This window comes from Spodoptera frugiperda, chromosome 2 (genome assembly GCF_023101765.2).
Source record: "Spodoptera frugiperda isolate SF20-4 chromosome 2, AGI-APGP_CSIRO_Sfru_2.0, whole genome shotgun sequence".
Classification (NCBI taxonomy): Eukaryota; Metazoa; Arthropoda; class Insecta; order Lepidoptera; family Noctuidae; genus Spodoptera; species Spodoptera frugiperda.
In genome coordinates, this window is record NC_064213.1 from 8214908 (window position 1) to 8234640 (window position 19733).

At 34.4% G+C, this 19733-nt stretch overlaps 1 protein-coding gene across 3 annotated transcripts in view; it reads left to right on the plus strand.

Moving 5' to 3' along the window:
* LOC118269141 (dual oxidase) overlaps window positions 1-19733 on the plus strand; it is a 47534-nt gene that overhangs the window by 24436 nt on the left and 3365 nt on the right. The window contains exons 4-25 of one of the 3 annotated variants that reach the window (XM_050703280.1): window positions 8254-8415; window positions 8712-8899; window positions 10642-10725; window positions 11630-11744; window positions 11834-12000; window positions 12268-12504; window positions 12790-12986; window positions 13078-13211; window positions 13294-13408; window positions 13492-13693; window positions 13863-14016; window positions 14156-14325; window positions 14676-14831; window positions 14985-15134; window positions 15386-15517; window positions 15709-15912; window positions 16343-16530; window positions 16755-17022; window positions 17162-17390; window positions 17619-17836; window positions 19231-19345; window positions 19433-19616. In XM_050703280.1, coding sequence (XP_050559237.1) covers window positions 8254-8415; window positions 8712-8899; window positions 10642-10725; window positions 11630-11744; window positions 11834-12000; window positions 12268-12504; window positions 12790-12986; window positions 13078-13211; window positions 13294-13408; window positions 13492-13693; window positions 13863-14016; window positions 14156-14325; window positions 14676-14831; window positions 14985-15134; window positions 15386-15517; window positions 15709-15912; window positions 16343-16530; window positions 16755-17022; window positions 17162-17390; window positions 17619-17836; window positions 19231-19345; window positions 19433-19616 — 3769 coding nt within the window. Of the gene's footprint in view, window positions 1-8253; window positions 8416-8711; window positions 8900-10641; window positions 10758-11629; window positions 11745-11833; window positions 12001-12267; window positions 12505-12789; window positions 12987-13077; window positions 13212-13293; window positions 13409-13491; window positions 13694-13862; window positions 14017-14155; window positions 14326-14675; window positions 14832-14984; window positions 15135-15385; window positions 15518-15708; window positions 15913-16342; window positions 16531-16754; window positions 17023-17161; window positions 17391-17618; window positions 17837-19230; window positions 19346-19432; window positions 19617-19733 lie in introns of those variants that run through there. The other 2 variants (XM_035584076.2, XM_035584077.2) reach the window with 2 other exon arrangements.

Consider the following 19733-nt stretch of genomic DNA (forward strand, 5'->3'; position numbering starts at 1 on the left):
CATTAGACATGTATTCAGGTAGACTCATATGTTTGTACGTGCATTGTAAGTAGTTTATAAATCGAAATGTTAAACAAACCTCTGTGGTCGATGTCAATTACAAACGCAACGTTATGAACAACATTGAAATGATTTATCAATTACACGGACATTGAACACGCAACTAGAGAAACAAACGCCTGAAATCTTTCCTACCAGTCTAACCAAACCGTAACGTAAACTTTTTAATTTTTACTTTATTTAAAAGCATTTAAATCTATACTAATATTATAAAGCTGAAGAGTTTGTTTATTTGTACGCTAATCTCCAGAAATACTGGTCTGAATTGAATAATTCATTTAGTATTGAATAGTGCATTTATCGAAGAAGGCTATAGGCTATAAAACATCACGCTATGACCAATAGGAGCCAAGCAGAGCGGGTGAAACCGCGCGGAAGTAGCTAGTTCTTGATAAATTGTTTTGTTTGAATTTTTTTCACGTTGTTGTTATCCAACATGGATGTCAGTTTATCAGATGACAGAAGCAGTTTCGTGGTCCCTGAGCCACTTTCGATATGATCATATTTATAAAACAATTTATGGAAACTTGACTTCAATGTGAGTGGGAACTACTTTATATTTTTTGTGTGTCAATAATGGAGCAGAATTACGTAAATGGTGAGCGCCATTATTCTTGCGTATGACTTCAATATTTATCAACTGCCTTTTGAAACAAGCTGCATATGGCAAGAATTATATTTTGGCAAATCTATCCTATAACGGTATAATATTTCCAATGCGAATTGAATTATTAATAACTTATACTTAACGGATATTAAATAATCTACAGTTATTAATTTCAAAACACATTATTTATAGCTAAACTATTTAGATATTTTATAAGTAGTATCTAAATTCTGTTGATGATAAATTAGTTAAAAGTCACTCAGGTGAATAACATTGACCGTTGCGCTATAGATTAAGTTATGACAAGTCTTGGAAGCAATAAATACCATTAAAAGGATGTTTATGCCAAAGATAAGTAAATATTGTAATATTCGAATTTCTGAGGTACATTTCGATTCATTAAAGTTCCCATATAGAGGCAGACATGACTCCTAAGAAAACGCGCAGCGAATACCATCTTAATTAATCACAAAAAGAAATATTACCATAATTGTAAATGAAACATTAAAACAGTATTTGTGTGGTTTTTAAATGTAAATCGATTTTATAATATATTGTAATGTAAGCTTTAAATTGACTCACAATTTGCGCTTTAATTAGCTCAGAAAAATATAATAATAATGATTTATAGGTATTATCTGTTCTTCTTTATAAGTAACTCAGTGGCCCACTGAATTTGATTATAGTCATCCATCAAATAGCCAGTCTAACGTATAATTATAATTACCAGCCACTGTTTCATATTCACGTCCATACATAATCAATTCAACGTAAAGAATCAATACTCTGAACTCAGCGATTTTATCTTTTCAATTTACTTAGCATTGAATGGGGATTTTGTAAGATTTATTATTGCTACGGATTTATTGATTATACGGTTTGGAATTGTATTAATACATTACCTACATTCAATATAACAATTGCCTCTAAATTCAATACAAATGATGAAAACGTTTGAATTACAAATTGTAATGTTTTTACAATGAGCGTAGTATTGAAAGCTCGCTAACAAAAGATATCAACGCGCGTAGTATTAAAGTTAAGAGTCATGGGTATTTGTTTTTAATATAACTTTTGTTTTAAAGATGATTTTGTATATTTATCTACACATCTACCTACTAATATTGACAGATTTTTAGGCTAACGCTTTTTATTTTGGTAGGCTATGAAGCATGAAGTTTAATTATATAGATAACTAAAATTGACATTTATCTAATTGCTGTAAGAAATAATGTTCAATCTTTGAACTAAATCAATATAAGTCTGACTTACATTATACATAACTATGGCTTCTAGGTATGTTAACCTACCTTGCTCTGAAGGGAGACGTGAGATTACCTCATCAAGCTCGATATTTATTGATCTATTTAATCGACTCATCTTAAAGTCGTGACTTGTGCCATGAGCGCTACTATTGACGCTGTAATAATACCAACCCGTCTAAAGATTTCAATTATTTCAATGATGATGAATTAATCAAATACTCGTACTTCGTATCCAAAATAAATCCGTGTGTAGAGATATCATGGCTATGTATAAATATCTATAAGTAATAATCTATGATACGAATACCTATATACATGACTAGATAGGTAAATATATCTCTGTGGACTATTTCGTACTCTTGATTGATCGAAACTTATTAAATATTCTGACCGATCTAAGGATTAGAATCAAGACTTACCTACAATTGCAAATTAAACTAAGGTGCTCTACTGCTAATCGCCCAACATGATAGTGTAGTTTAAAAGTAAAATTACAAACTTTCAAATACATTTTGAATTTGTGGTTGACCTACTGAAACTGTAAAAGAGGCCGCATAGTCACGATACTCAGTAGCTATAGCTGTGACCTCTTGCGTAACGCGGTCAACTCGTGAATCTACTAACACACAGACATCACGGCCCAGTAGAGGCCTTAGATTATTAATTTGTCATCCAATCTTGCGAAACTAATGCATAACGACAGGACACACCGCTGTATATATATTAGGGAAAATATTTATTAAGACTGGCGGCTTGTACTTTAACACGTAAATAAATCATAGTAATTTTACAGTATATACTTAATGATACACTTCAATTTTCATACATGAACCTAGAAGCCATTTCAATTCAGTTTAAATAAAAAGTATTCCGATTATCAGGCCTTGATTTTATCTTTTTTATTGACGCTGAAAATTGTTTCCTACTATACTTTCCTTCCTACAACTTACCATTTATTAAATTATATGATGTGGTATTTGAACTCTGTAAGTGCAGAGCCAAGAAACGGTGTATTGAAAGTTTGAAACCTATCTAATTTTTAATCTGTCGCTTATTTGACCCTCTGCAACGCACCTCATGTGATATAGTTACATTTCAATTGATATATCATTCGAAATTTCACAACTCTGATGTTTATCGACAGGACACACTGAAACATAGGTACTCATAATCTACATCTTAGATTGATAGCCAGACATAGCCTTTCATTCTCAATTAAAATTAATTATCTATTGCAAGATAATACATCAAATTAGATCGTTAATCTATCAATGTTTTAGGTATATGTTACGTACAAGCTAGACCTGTTCAAAAAAGCTATTATTTTATTAGACCCCACAGGTATATCTATTCATTAATTTGAATATTACACTGTCTATATACCTGTGTAATACATACAGTGATACATATCTAGTGTATGAATAACTTTCTCTCAGTTGAATTGTTAATACTACCACAGATACTTTAAAGTTTTAAACACAAGCTTCCTGGAAGTATTCTTGTTTTATAATAATCTGAATCTGAGAACTTCCAAAACTGCATTTTTAAAGGAAATTCTCACGCTTTCTTTTGTAATCGCAACATATATCGGTATGTAATTTGTTACGTAAGACACACAAATGTAAAGAACCATTATTTCAAGTAATTATAGGGGCAGGTACGAAAGAAATTACACAAATACCAATACTTACATTTCAAATTAAAAGTTAAAGAAATGAAGAAAATGATTCACGAAGATGATTATAGGATTTTTAAAGTCATAATCAAATAACGCTCTCGAGCCACGTTATTATCTTATCGTGAGCAATTTGTATTATCGACTATCGATATATAATAATCGATCGATAATGACTATGATGAGTAAAGTTTATGAAGGCTTGGTGTGTAATTTGAGTACGAGTTAAAATCTTCTCGTCCCTAATTCGTGGTTCATGCAAATACTCGTAGTCACAAAGTTGCGCCATCTAGCGTCACGCGCGTATTTAAATCCCTTTTGTGAGTGTGACTCGACGTATTGACAAACTAGTGTATTATAATAGTCCCCTTTATTTATCTATCTTATAAAGACTAAAGTCTCAAATAAAATAAAAACTCAATCGTTGTATAAAATATTGTATGGGTACTAGGTATATTTTGTGTTATTAATCAATATTAAATGTTAGTCAATCTGTTAGTCAAAGAGTTACTGCTAGTCCATAATTCAATTCGCAACTACATATAATATTTTTCACTTCGGTAACTATATTATGACAAAGTTGAAAGTTTTAATGGCTCACATTACTATTCAAATCATATAAAATTAATGGCGATGGACGCCATATAAAACAAGTTAAAATGCTTTCGATTACAAAGTATGTGCAAGTTTACATAAATTAATTTCAATCATGACATAAACTTTACGCGATTTTAATTTTACGATTATATTTTATGCTACAATCAAACCTCAGGCTTTTTGATACTTTGGCTATTAAATGAGAAGAAAAGAAATCTTTGCAACCGATAAATGCACTTAAGATTAATGTACAGTTAAAGGAATAAATGCCAATAAATATTTAAAAAGTATTTTTAATTAAACTCTCTTTTCTTTTGTGTGGAACATGGGCAAACATAAAAACACCAGAGAATATGAAAAAAACTGTTTAAAAAAAGTACAATTATGCATTACCAAAACCTTGTAATAGGTACCTACTTTTAATCGATTACAATTAATCACAAATATATAGAAACTAAGAATAAATATTTAATTGGTAATGTATTATGATATGCATTAACTTTATTTATTAGAGCAAGTTATAATTTCTCTTCTACATCATACGTATGACAAATAACTCTTATTATACACACACGCAAGTAATATAAAACCAGATATAATAGAGTTGTCCCAATCAATCAAATTACATACCCGTCTAACTTCTACGTAAATAATCTTATAGCTAGCTAATATAAATTTAATTAATTAAGATTAACATGCGCATAATAATTTAATCTAATTAATTTTACGCCTCATTTCATCGTTAGTCCTGTCATGGTCGCTAATATCTAATGTAGCTTTGACATGTTATAAATTTCTATCGATGTACAACAACTAGCTTTGTCTTCAATGTAATGTGAAAGTTAGAAACGTTTGTTTATTTATTAATGACTCGTTCGTCAATCAGACTGATACCAATTAATATTTTCGACATAATCATAATCATTTAGCAATCAATAAAATCAAATTTTGTTGCATATAAAATATTGGTATTTTTGTAAAATTCAACGCTTTCGAAAATGCTGTCTATTTAAGTCTGTTTCAAGACATCGAACTAAAAATATTATTGGGATCATCGCCCTTCATTCAATGGTTTTTATTTAAATATTTAACTAAACAAAAACTATGCCAGACTTCATAATTATGGTACAGATCGTGACAATAGGAATCGTAAATCATAAAAAATATAATGTTTTAAAACTACAATATTAATTACTACCTACAGAACGGAGTGTTTATCGTAAATCAAAATAAAACAGGCTTCGATAAATTGGAGCAAAAATTAAATCGTCGTTTTCAATGACCTGTCAAACAAGACATGCTTGAATTTGAGTCATATTTCTTGGAAAATTACATTCGTTTAAAAATCACGCGACTGAATAAAGGCAAATGTTTAATAGGCATAATTAAATGCAGAAAGACCATACTTTTTATACTGTTGATGTACCCATAAACAGGATTTTCTTTCTTATTTTAAGACTTACTTTTTAAAACATATTCGAGATTGACATTCTCGTAAATGTTTTGCCGTTTTTCCATATTTGGAAAAATAAAGTATGAACTCAACCTTAATACGTAAAAACCACTATGGAAAGCCAATAAATATTGAATTAAGAATGATTAATGCAACGACTAAATGATTCGAAAACGAAGTAAAATATTGAGCTGAGTAAGATATCCGACGCAATCCTAATTTTGTATGTATGTTTGGTTTTAGAGGATTATATTGGTATAAGTAAAATTCTATGAAAAGTGCAATATTTTTAAATGAATATAAACATTAAATAAATGTATTTATCTGTAAATTTCACAAATATTTATGTTATGAAAGAATAATGTGTCATGTAGAATCTTTGACTATTCTGAACGCAATCAACCAGAAATCAATACCTTTTGTTTTTTTACAATACACAATTTGTCTTTAAGCAATTATGGTAAACGCATTTATAAACATGTATGGAAATTTGAAGTAACCATGTGTAACATATTATCACCATATTTGTAGCTATGGGTAGATTATCTCTCGGTACTTTTCATTGTGTGATCCAATTACAAGGAACAAGTTTACTTGACCTTGTTAGACCAGAAGGGTGACAAAAACAAAGTAGTAGAGGAAAATTCTAGTCTTCCTTATGTACAAAATTATTTTTCATTTAAAAATCCCCAAAAAAAATTCAGTCATTTGTAATGCAAGCTTGAGTCAAAACATAACTACAGAATAATAAAATAATAATTTGTTCTGATTTTCAAATATGTAATTCTATAAAATTTGTAGTAATGGGTACGGCCAATGTTATATGGGACCTAATATTACCGACAACTAGTAAATGATATTTTCGTAACAGCTTGTTATTAGAACTGGTTAATTCATTTGTTATACGTTAATAACTGGTAAATGTGTTTGTATTAACCAGCTATTGTAGTCAAACAGTAACATATATAACACCAGTGATTGTACTCAGGAATAACAGAAAGGATATTACCCAACACAGAACAGTCTCCGAGAGCTTCAATTTTACGAGAGTGAGCGGAACATTCACTTCTGATAGATATGACTCGGTCCAATATGCACGATTGTCTGAAACTGAATCGGTATTACTTTCCAAGTAATCACTGGTTATTTAACGTAAGCATTATTGTTATTGTTGTAAATATTATGGTAATTAACCTTTTAAAGTATTATTGGACTTTAATTTGGTTTTATATTATTTTTTTGGTATGAACAACGACGATGGAGACTCTTTAAATAGGTATTTGCTGTTTCTATTCTATGATTGTGCTGAAAAGAAGATTAAGATTAAATTTAAGTATTGATATAATACCAAACGCCTCTTGTTGCTTGAAATTCTTAATAGTTGTCATTTTTTTCTGTAAAATGTATAATAATTTACTTACCCGTTAACAATAACAGTTGTTGTTACCCTACTACGTGTTTATAATAATAATTCATGTAGTAATTAACGTGCAACTAGAGACTAGACTACCATATACCCACTCTATGTACACGTGTAGGATACAGGATTTCATGTAGGTACGCAACTATATAAATAGGTACTGAATTAAATTACTATGTCGTAAAATATCGACTAATCACGCTCTTCTCTGTAGGTAACACTGAGCTTCAAATGGATATGTATCAATTATTAATAAGGCTTGGTGTCAAATACGTATGTATGCTATGTAGCTCCATATTTATATAAAACAGTTACAATGAAACAAGCAATAAATAACTCAAAGACAACTCGAACTGGCGCAAACTTCAACGATAGTACCTTTTTCGTCAAAAACATGCACTTACGTTTCTTCTATATCAAAGGTCTTAAATTCATTAATGTCTCTTTAGTGTTTAAATTATGATAATTACAGTAAACAACTTTCATTTTGATAAATTTGACATAGCACAATGTAAATATGGGATATTATTCATTATTCACAAATGAAATTTGACGTGTAAAAGAGTTACATTGTAACCTATTTGCAATAATAAATATCATTTATCATTTAAATAAAATTATGAATTACATCTAGAGATTCTCTATTAAAACAAAACGTTACAAACGGCGTCACAGCAAAAATCATAATACACCAGCGATAATAAATACAACAATCAATGTAGAACTATTTTAAAGAGCAACTTTGATAGCATTAATCTACGTTAATAGTTATTATTTTATTACTCACATTAAAAATATTGTTAATCGTCGTTATTAAGAGTAACTACGGTAGTAAAAACTAAATTTATGACCCAGTATTGCATTAGAATATTTATTACTTTTATTCATATGCCGATATAATTTCCTACTTGTTTGATGATCTTCATAAAATTAAATAGCGTGCAATGCCATTGTTATTTACTCCTTTTTATACGAATAAAATCAAATCAATTTAATTACTTCACTACTTCAATGCACAATGATTTAAAATATACATACATCAATTCATTCCTTTCAATGACAAGGTAATGATTTTATTGGTAGGCAGACAAATAGATGAGTTGATGATGATGTCGTCGTCGTCGTTCCACGTAGATGTGCCTTTACAGCAATAATAACACATCCCTTTGTTCATAGGCAGTCGTCTCACACGTAAGACTCCAGCATCATACGCTGATGGGGTCTACATGATGGCAGGCGTCGATAGACCCGGCGCCAGAACATTATCCAAGCTCTTCATGAGAGGGCAAGATGGATTGCCTTCATTAGCCAACAGGACAGCATTATTGGCGTTCTTTGGTAAGACCATCCTATTTTATTGATACAAAAAAATCTCTAAATGGTATGATGGTCAAATCTCGATGGTTACCATCAGTACGTACTAGTAGAAGGGGCGGGGGGCATCGGCTCTTATTAATAGACTAAATTCGGTATTCCCCATTGTGCAACCCTTGCATATCGCTAGGTGTCTAGGACTATCTTAAAGACTGTTTCAAAACCATTAATGCCAATTCTAGACTAAAGGAATTCAAATACTTAAAGCAAAAAAACCAATGCATATATCGACGTTTCTTTATCTGATTGATTTTTTGCAGGCCAGGTCGTAACCGGCGAGATTGTAATGGCATCCGAGTCGGGCTGTCCTATCGAGCACCATCGCATACCGGTGGACAAATGTGACCACATGTATGACCCAGAATGTAATGGAGCCAAGTACATGCCGTTTCTTAGAGCAGCATATGATCGGAACACGGGGCAGAGTCCTAACAGTCCTAGAGAACAGGTAACCAACTTTTATCAAGCGACATAAGATAAGAATTTCTTGTAAAGAGTACTGTCTACCGTTGAATTTGTATAGTACTTGTATTGAAGCCAAAAAAATTAATGGCATTCCATAGTTCCAGCCTACCTCCCATATAAGCTTATCCATGCATTTTAAAATATAAAATTTAAAGTTAATGAGGTACGGTATCTTCCTTTTTAGGATTCTCTGATTAAGTAATTTGTGTCATGACAGCATTTAATGAATGTGTTTACGAAGATAGCTTGATCATTTTTTTTAGGCAAAGCTTAAACGTCAACAGTTGTAACTACTTACAGGTGGTGTATGTAAGCAAATATTATGAGTAAATTCTTTACTTACTTATTATCTTGAATACTTTTCCTTAAGGTAACAGTGTGTTTCCTTTACCTGTAGTCCAAAACTTGAAGTTAAAAAAAACCAACCTAATCATGACTTGAATTAATTCTACTATCAAGAACAAAATACCTAAACTAATAAAGATCCTATATTTAACAAATAAAATACATTAAACACTGAGGTCACACTATTTCATTGAAATTTGAACTAAGTGTAACACAGTAGTATACTGTATCGATGGCCACATAAAACCCGTCTAAGGTGTACCGAAATGGTGACGTCAGTATGTTCAGTTATGCCATTAGTATTCAGTAGCGATAATCGGTAGCTATTCATCACTACATCATCGTTACGTTATAGTACGTCCACCTACACTTCACTAGTTTTATTTGCCAGAACCTAAAGGTGTTGCACATTAAAATATTAGTGACTGAAAGCATTAATCTCTGTAGAAATCATGTAACATATATTTAAAAGATATGACTTTAAATAAATGGCGAGTGTGCACTTAATTAATGTTTGCAAGTATTACAAGTGAACTAAGTCTAATAGATAAATTGTTTATAAAACACCATTTGATTTATTTGCCTCTAAAGCAGAATGCTCGTCATTTATTTTAATCAAACATTTTATTCAAGCAATTTCATACCACAGTTCTAATTACGAAAACACACATTTTTAAGTGTAATGTAAACGCTGCCTAACCTCCGCCGGACCGTGCTCATCGAAGGCCGAATTCCAGGCAATAAAACTTAATGGTAGTATAACCCAGATACACCCATCATACGAATGCAGTGCCAGCCTACAAATATGTCCCTACGAGCGAACCTTACCTTAAAACTACAAGCCGCAATAGGAATGTTAATTGGCATTTAATTGCAGTTACTTTGATCAGCCATGCACAAGTAATCGCAAACATCTAATTCGGTAGAAATTGCACAATAAGGATATAGGTATTTACTTACAAAGTAAGCCTGTTCCGAATCGTGAGCTATTTAAGTACGACCATAGAACACACCGATGAATAAATTAGCAGTAACCCCATACCTGTTGCATTATTCAGCTGTCAATTCTCTACACTACACTTTAAATGAATGCAGCTCAAGAATTTTAAGTGTAAGCCATCAAAGTATTTAGTGCACCAAGGAATGCCTAACTCTATGGGCACGTCAATATACATCTCCAAAACAATCAATTTAAATAGCTTCGACTAATCTGTGTCGCACTGAGCCGAGTTTCTTTAACAAAGTACAAATATTTGACCTGATTACATGATACAGATACGCATTAGTAGTAAAGACACGACTCAAAACACTTCGAAAAATGCGAACATGTTGTGTTCGACCCTGAATATGGCGTATGTATGACATTTTATGTTGTTGCAGATAAACCAAATGACTTCGTGGATCGACGGCAGCTTCGTGTACAGTACGAGTGAGGCGTGGGTGAATGCAATGAGGTCATTTCAGGTGCCACCCAGCAGCCACGCCTGCCTCTTTACGTACTTTCCTATAACTACATACCTATACTACATACCCTCATATCATCTAAACAACCTTTCTAACTTTCACATGTCAGCCCGTACTTTCTGCGTACATGAAACTTCTCATTGATCGAAATTAAATTGTAATTGTAAACGGTCTTGAAGCTAATTTTAACATTACAAAACCAAATTAACTTGTGTATTAATCACGGTCATAAACGTAAAGGTTTTTAATCGAGGTGTTGGAATAATTTCTGTTAAAAATAAATCATACATCTAAAATTTTGACTTCTTTTCTCAGTTTAGTAATTTTAATGTGATCTAAGTTATACGTTTAGATGCCATTTGGAATATGTGTATAATTTAAATGCAATGTACCTTCTATTAACATTAAACGTTGAATAATTTATCTTATTGTGAAATGTAATTGAAACAAGTATTTGTACGCGATCAGTCATGTTTCTTCATTCACCAGACGACGGGCCACGGAGCAGGTCTATGTGCCAAAGGTCATGTAACTCATACGTACATACATTGAACATATTACAAGCTTCATTGATTAATTGACGTTCATAGTTTATTCATTTTAAACCTCGATTGAAAGTGTGAGAAATAGGTTAAAATAGAAAAAAAATTGAAACGAATGGATAGTCTCAATTTTCTCTAACCATAAACTTTCTTGTAAATACGGAACAATTCTTGTTCACTTAAATATATTATATACAGTAACAGAATGTATATGTACAATTTATTAGAATATGATAAAGCTAATAAAAACACAGCAGTGAAAAAGTGCTGATGCAGTAAAAAGCCTTCTAAAAACTTAGGATCAAACTCTATATTATTTCTAGAGAACTGCAAGAAGTAACGTATTTTCGTTGTATGTACAGAACGGGAGCCTTGCGAGTGAAGGAGGGATGCCCCTACGCAACACGAAGCGAGTGCCTCTGTTCAACAATCCCGTACCGCATTATATGAGGATGCTCAGCCCTGAAAGACTATTTCGTAAGTATACCCCAGAGCCGCGATGTCGTAACTATAGGCTTGGTCATGCATTCTTACTTCTACTACTCTAATAACTCTTTTTCCTCCAGTATTGGGCGATCCACGTACCAATCAGAACCCAGCGATGGTGACGTTTGGTATCTTACTGCTTCGCTGGCACAACGTAGTGGCAGCCCGTGTACACCGACAGCATCCTGAGTGGAGTGACGAACAACTGTTCCAGCGTGCAAGAAGAATTGTTATTGCCAGTTTACAGGTATGATTTGTAGTTGTAATATTCTCCAAAATAGTAGTAGCACCAAGTGTTGGACGTGACGTCCACTTTTCGCCAGATGTGTTATAGTGCTACAGGGACAAGCCTATTGCTATTTCCCGGCATGATTCTAGCCTTGAAGTTATGACTGAACAGTTTTAATGACTGTAAGATCGACTATAGTCTGATTGACCTTGGGAATAGCGGGATCCCTAACAGCACTATGTTAATAATAACTCTTAAACATGATAATCTATTTAATTTTTCTAGAACATAATCCTGAACGAATACGTGCCAGCATTTTTGGGTGTCCCTCTACCGCCTTACAAAGGTTACCGCGCGGACGTGGCGCCAGGAGTGACACACTCGTTCGCAGTGGCCGCCTTCCGCTTCGGCCATACTCTGGTACCACCCGCCATACTACTGAGGGACAGAAACTGTAAATATGGACGAGCTCCCGGTGGACACGACGCCATTAGACTGTGCCAGACTTGGTGGGATGGAAATGTTAGTAAGATGTTGATATTATAATGCCATTTGCATTAGTCGCAATCGCAATCAAAGTTAACAATAAACTGGACAAGAATGTCCAATTTTGGAATAAAAATGTCAGTAAATCAATCCTTAAGTGAAGTTAAATAGCACCCAAAAATGGTTTTTTAATACTTTCCTCTAAAAAGATAGCAATGAAGAATACAACAAAATAAAAAATAATATCATCCATATTATTATTTCTGTCATAAGCAGATTTTAACGATTCCCACTATTAAAATATAAACATGTCTTTTTCAGGATGTAATGTCACAAGTGCCAATTGAAGAAGTACTCTTAGGAATGGCGTCTCAAGTATCAGAAAGAGAGGACGCACTACTCTGTTCCGATGTTCGTGACAATCTGTTCGGACCGATGGAATTTTCTAGAAGAGACCTCGGAGCTCTTAACATTATGCGTGGACGAGATAACGGACTCCCAGACTATAATACTGCAAGGTAAGATACAAATATCAACCAAACACACAAAATGTGAAATCTGCAAGTGATATAGAATATATATTAACTAACCGTGTACTAATTATTTCAGAGAATATTTTGGATTGAAGAAGATAAAAACTTTTAACGAGATCAACCCTCAACTTTTTGAGAACAACCCGGATCTATTGCAAAAACTAATTCAAGCTTACAACGGGAGACTTGATAACATTGATGTTTATATTGGTAAGTTGAAATTAATCCAAAAATATTTACTTAGATACAAATTGACAACACTGATTTAATTATTCATTGTTTGGCTTTCCAGGCGGTATGTTGGAATCTACTGGGCATCCTGGCGAACTGTTCAGAGCCATCATAATAGACCAGTTTACCAGGATCAGAGACGCTGACAGATTTTGGTTTGAAAACGAACAGAATGGGTAAGTCTAAATCATTCCTCAAGTTCAAAAAAATACAAGAATGTTATAAAACAAGCATTCTAATTATTCTTTTACATTTTCAGTATCTTCACTAAAGAAGAGATTGAGGAACTGCGTCAGATCACAATGTGGGATATAATAGTGAACAGTACGTCTCTTGGTCCGCGTGACTTACAACGCGATGTGTTCCACTGGCGCGCTGGAGACCCGTGCCCTCAACCGTACCAGCTCAATGCCTCTAAATTGCCACCCTGCAAGTACCTTAGGGGTTATGATTACTTTGAAGTAAGTTGAGAGTTTGAAGTAACTTGACTAGTTTCAAACCGGTCATGATTATGAGCGCGGCTTAAAACTGATTGAATTACGTTTTTAAACAGTTATGCTATCATCAATAACGTCTTAAATCTTTTGACCTTGAACTAGAAGATAAACCACCACTTGTGATTTGTTCCAGGGCAACGAGTTTGCCTACATCTACACCTGCCTGATACTCGCTTTCGTCCCCATACTCTGTGCTGGCGCAGGATACGGAGTGGTCAAACTACAAAACAGTCGCAGAAGAAAACTCAAAATCCAACAAGAGCATTTGAAAAATGCACAGTACAAAGGTTAGTACAATAGCTATCGATTTGTTTGGCAACTGACAAAGGTTTTTAATAAGCCTACTTATTGCCAGTTGCTATTGTCAAATGATTAGGCGTTACCCTTACATAAACCAGGTTTCATCATAATTTTGGTGCTTTCCAGGTTCAGTGGACAAAATGGTGTGTCGTGAATGGGTGCATGCGTCACACAAAAGGCTGGTGAAGTTGCGTTTGGGACCAGAACCCGCACTACACGTCACTGACCGTAAAGGAGACAAACTACGAACCTTACCACTGGATCATACTGATCAACTCACAGTTCTTGAAAGTCAGGTAAATATTATCTAATGCACGAGTGTTTAAATTTGAAACTCTGTTTGTCGTGGGATGACGGCAAAATATAATACATCCTGACTACTATATCACTTTTCTCGAAAGTGTCATAAAAGGCGATTACATAAGCATATAATACTTTAGAGAGACAGACCAGCACCATTTTCTGATAATCTGAACCTTTTAAACTATTATTTACGATTCGCTTGTCAAAGCATGGTGATTAGAATATTTCTTGTGTAAAGGAGGCCTATGGTCCAGCAGTGTATTATGTAAGGGGCAGTTAATTTGAAGTATCTTTTTTAAAAAGAACTATTCATTATTTAATGTTCCGTCAATATCTTTTTCAGGAAAGCAGAACCAACAAGCGTCCTCTAGTCTTGATCCGTGCACCACGGGAACATGATCTCGTGTTAGAAATGGACTCGGCAGCCTCACGGCGCAAGTTTCTAGTCAAACTGGACACATTTTTAGCAAACCATAAGAAGGCACTTAACTTGACCCAGGTAAGGGAAATAATATACTCTTTAAGAAACATTAGACTTTCATAAAGTTAAGAATATCACCTACATAAGAATTTTAAATTACATTGACTTTTGACAGTTACAGTACATTTTCTTTAACAATAATCTTTTAATAATGGTAAATGAATATTCCAGGGTCACCGTGAACAAATTCTAGCAACAGCTGAAACAAGAGAACGGAGGCAACGTAAGCTGGAACATTTCTTTAGAGAAGCTTACGCCATTACATTTGGCTTGGCTCCCGGTGAGAAGAGGCATCGTAGGAATGAAGAGGCTGATCCTGAAGTGAGTAATGACATACTTTATACTAAGCAGGTTCACGAATGCATACATAAAAATTGTGCTAATTAAAACATAGATGGTGTATCCTTACATAAACTTATAGAAAAAAGCTCTATTACTTTCAAGTCACATCGGGACTCATACGTCCCACGACACTAACAATTGGAATTAATACAACACAAAGGTCGAAAAATGACACCATTAAATTGTTTAGAAAAAATGAAATATAACATGAACCTAAATTATTGTTTCAGTCTATTGTAATGAGGACATCACTATCAAAGAGTGAATTTGCAAGTGCACTTGGAATGAAAGCAGATGCTGTGTTCGTGAAGAAAATGTTCAACATTGTCGACAAAGACGGAGATGGCAGGATCTCTTTCCAGGTAAATACTTAGTTAATCATCATCACCTTAGCCACAAAACGTCCACCACTGAATATAGGCCTCTCCCAACAACTTTCAGATAGCCTGGTTGGAAGCAACCTGCATTCAGAACTTAAATATTATAATTTAAATATAAATATCCACATTTCAAGTAAATCTTGTGATAATATTTTTTGATTCTTTACTTACAGGAATTTCTGGACACGGTAGTTCTATTTTCTCGAGGAGCAACAGAAGACAAACTTCGCATTATCTTCGACATGTGTGACGATGATCGTAACGGTGTGATCGACAAGGGAGAGCTCAGTGAGATGTTACGCTCTCTCGTTGAGATCGCCCGGACCACGTCCCTGAGAGACGAACACGTTACTGAACTTATTGATGGCATGTTTTCTGTAAGTACTAGTTTCTAGGATAATTTACTAAAACGTATCTTTTTAAAATGGATATTTTTAATGGTTACTGCAAGGTCACAAAATTCTTCTTATTGGTGTAACACTAGCTACAAGCTACATTTAATTATTGCCACATTTAACAACTGACCTTCAAAAAGAACTTCTACTTTTTTGAAAATTATTCTACGAGTATGAATCTCTATCTGCCGTACTCATAGTCATGCAATGGTTTCTTAACCCAGTTCTTAGCAATTGTTTTGGGAACAAAATAGTTACTACGGAATACTTCTAAGTAAACAATAAATGTCTCTAAGTACGGCAGTAATCATTAATTTGACGCAATTTTTGGGCTATCTTTATATACTATTAGGATCTTATTTATGTCAATTTAAGATACAGACACAATTTCATATTCTACGTCACTTTCCAGGATGCCGGTCTCCAACACAAAGATCATCTAACGTACTCAGACTTCAAGGTAATGATGAAAGAATACAAGGGAGAGTTTGTCGCCATCGGCTTGGACTGCAAGGGAGCCAAGCAAAACTTCCTCGATACATCCACGAATGTCGCGAGGATGACCAGCTTCCATATCGAACCACCTATGGAACAGTCCAGGTACCGTATGAAAGGACTTTACAAAAACTTTAGTTTTTACTTTCTAAAAACCATGGCATTAGCAAACTATGAAGCATTCCAGACATGGGACCATCTTTATCTTCTTAATTTTAACTTACCCATGAACTTCTCTATTGTAATAATAATAAGAAAACCCGTTTTAATAGGTGGCGTTCATAAGTTCTTTTGATCGCCATTGCCATTACAGCTAATATTCTTTGCAGGCATTGTCTTCTCCTAAAATGGGACTACCTAACAACATTCCTAGAAGAGAACAGACAAAACATTTTCTACCTATTCGTCTTCTACGTGGTAACTATCGGACTGTTTGTGGAAAGATTTGCACATTATTCGTTCATGTCGGAACATCTGGACTTGAGACATATCATGGGCGTTGGTATCGCCATCACTAGAGGCTCTGCTGCCTCTTTATCTTTCTGCTACAGTCTGCTACTACTGACCATGTCGAGGAATCTGTTGACCAAATTAAAGGTGAGTTCTACCTTGGGATTACTACTATACCAACTCTTCATAATATTTTGAAGACACTTTCTCAGCTAAGAAGGAAAATAAGGCCTTAGCAGTCTACAAATATACAAGCACAACTTTGACAATACATAAAATTTTACAGGAATTCAGCATACAACAATATATTCCACTAGACTCAAGCATACAGTTCCACAAAATAGTGGCGTGTACTGCTCTATTCTTCTCTCTACTACACACGGCGGGCCATATGGTGAACTTCTACCACGTATCAACGCAGCCCGTAGAGAACTTACGATGTCTCACCAAAGAAGTACACTTCACGTCTGATTTCAGACCTGGCATTACGTACTGGGTATTCCAAACTGTTACTGGTAAGAATCATTGTTAAAATATTGATTTTCGAAGAAATTCGTAGAATTTTATTACCTTCTTCAATAAAATCTAGAATTAAGAACAGTAAACTGTCATTACTAGTCACTTTTTCAACATAACACAACAGTTTTATATACACTAACTGAATATATTTAAACGATGAGGATCTTTAAGAACTTTTTTATTGAAAACTGCTCGAAATCTCAAAATTTATCTTCTGTTCTTAGGTGTGAGTGGAGTACTGTTATTCGTGATAATGTGCATCATCTTCGTATTTGCGCACCCGGTGATCCGCAAGCGCGCATATCCATGGTTCTGGCGCGCGCACTCCCTACACGTGCTACTTTATGCGCTCTGTCTCGTACACGGCCTCGCCAGGCTCACTGGAGCACCTCGGTTCTGGATATTCTTCTTGGGACCTGCTATTATTTATACACTTGATAAGGTAAGATTTTTAAAAGATTACATTGCAAAGAAAATCTTTTACAAAGGACACAGTGTCTATTTTTCAGTACTTTATTATCTACTAGCTTTCCACCCGCGGCTTCGCCCACGTGTAATTCGGTTATGTGACAACAAAATGCTCGATTTTTGCTCTCGTGATAGTTAATAGAAAATAAAATTCGGGTGTTTTATTTATGCATACCGATTACGTCGAGATTTATGGACCGATTTACGTGATTCTTTTTTTGTTCGGTAGAGTATACTTTCAAGTTGGTCCCGTTGTTACCTAGTCAGGATCTGATGATGGTATTCCAGGGAAATCAAGGGCAAACCTCAAATTTACAGGCAATTACGTTTTTGACAATTTCATAGATCTGTTTAAGTATTTGCGTCTGATAGTCATCATCCCATGTGAATGAGCTGATGATGGAAGGTACAACTCCTCAACGGTTAGGAGTTGAAAGAAAATTCTTACGAAGTTATACGTACATGTGAGGCTATTAGGTTGACCTGATAATAAAAAGTAAATCTCATTAACGTTAAGAATTTAGGTGAAAATGGATGCGGACAAATTTCGTCTCTTCACTTGTTTCCTTTTAGCTGTTTGTATGGGTAGTGTTAACACAAAATAGGGATTTGTGATGTTATTAATGTTATGCATGTATGTACATAATTATGTATGTTACTATGTATGTTAAAGAGACGACTGAAAGTTGTCATACAAAGTCTTTTTTTTTAAGGATGCGAAATCATCAAATGACCTCTCCCGCTCTGGGTGGAACGGAAGGGAGTGTCAGACTTTTACTGACTAAAACCCACCTCGTTCCTTCAGTTGCCCTTTGCGTTCCGGGGCCACGGTATCTCGTTAGAACTTTCCCGCAGCCCCGGCTCAGTTTATCCCGTTTCCCCCCCTTGGGGGTTGACATTTCAAAAATCCCTTCTTAGTGCTCACTTATGTTACTAAAGGAACCTCTGTTCAAAATCTCAGACTCCTATACCGAGCGGTTTCGGCTGTGCGTTAATAAATCAGTCACCCAATCGCACCCCCTAAATCACGATTGGAGGGTAGTTTGAAAAAACTTATAATGTCAAACATATTTACTTGCCTATGTACGTGTTCATGCCAAGTTTCAAGTTTATAAACCCAAGGAATAAGATTTTTCATAGAAACGTTTTTACCCCTTTTCCCCCCTTGGGGGTTGAATTTCCAAAAATCCTTTCTTAGTGCTCCCCTACATATCCCAAGGAACCTACATTCCAAATTTCAGCTGTCTACGACCAGTAGTTTCGACTGTGCGTTGTCTGTCAGTCAGTCACTCAGTAACGGAAGAGTTTTATATATATAGATATTCTTCTTCAACAATGAAGGTGATTTTAATATGAATTTCTTTTCAGGTGGTTTCCCTACGAACTAAGTATCTAGCACTGGATGTATTGGAAACAGAAATGTTACCATCAGATGTGATCAAAATAAAGTTCTACAGACCACCAAATCTAAAATATTTATCAGGTAAACCACTATTAATTGGCTAAATCTATTATATCCTTTATCAAAAATCCTAATAGGTCTTTACTAAACTTTCTTCTCTTCTACCAGGTCAATGGGTGCGGTTATCTTGTACGGCGTTCAAGAAGGAAGAGTTCCACTCGTTCACATTAACCTCAGCTCCACACGAGAACTTCTTGTCGTGTCACATCAAAGCACAAGGTCCCTGGACGTGGAAACTCAGGAATTACTTCGATCCCTGCAACTTTAATACTGAAGATCATCCTAAAATCAGGTATGATTTAAAAGGAAATTATTATTTTCACACGCGTCTGTCATAAGCTACCAACCGGTATATGAGCAACATATTCCAGATTTAATTCTTGTCCACTAAATAAGTTACAGTCGTACT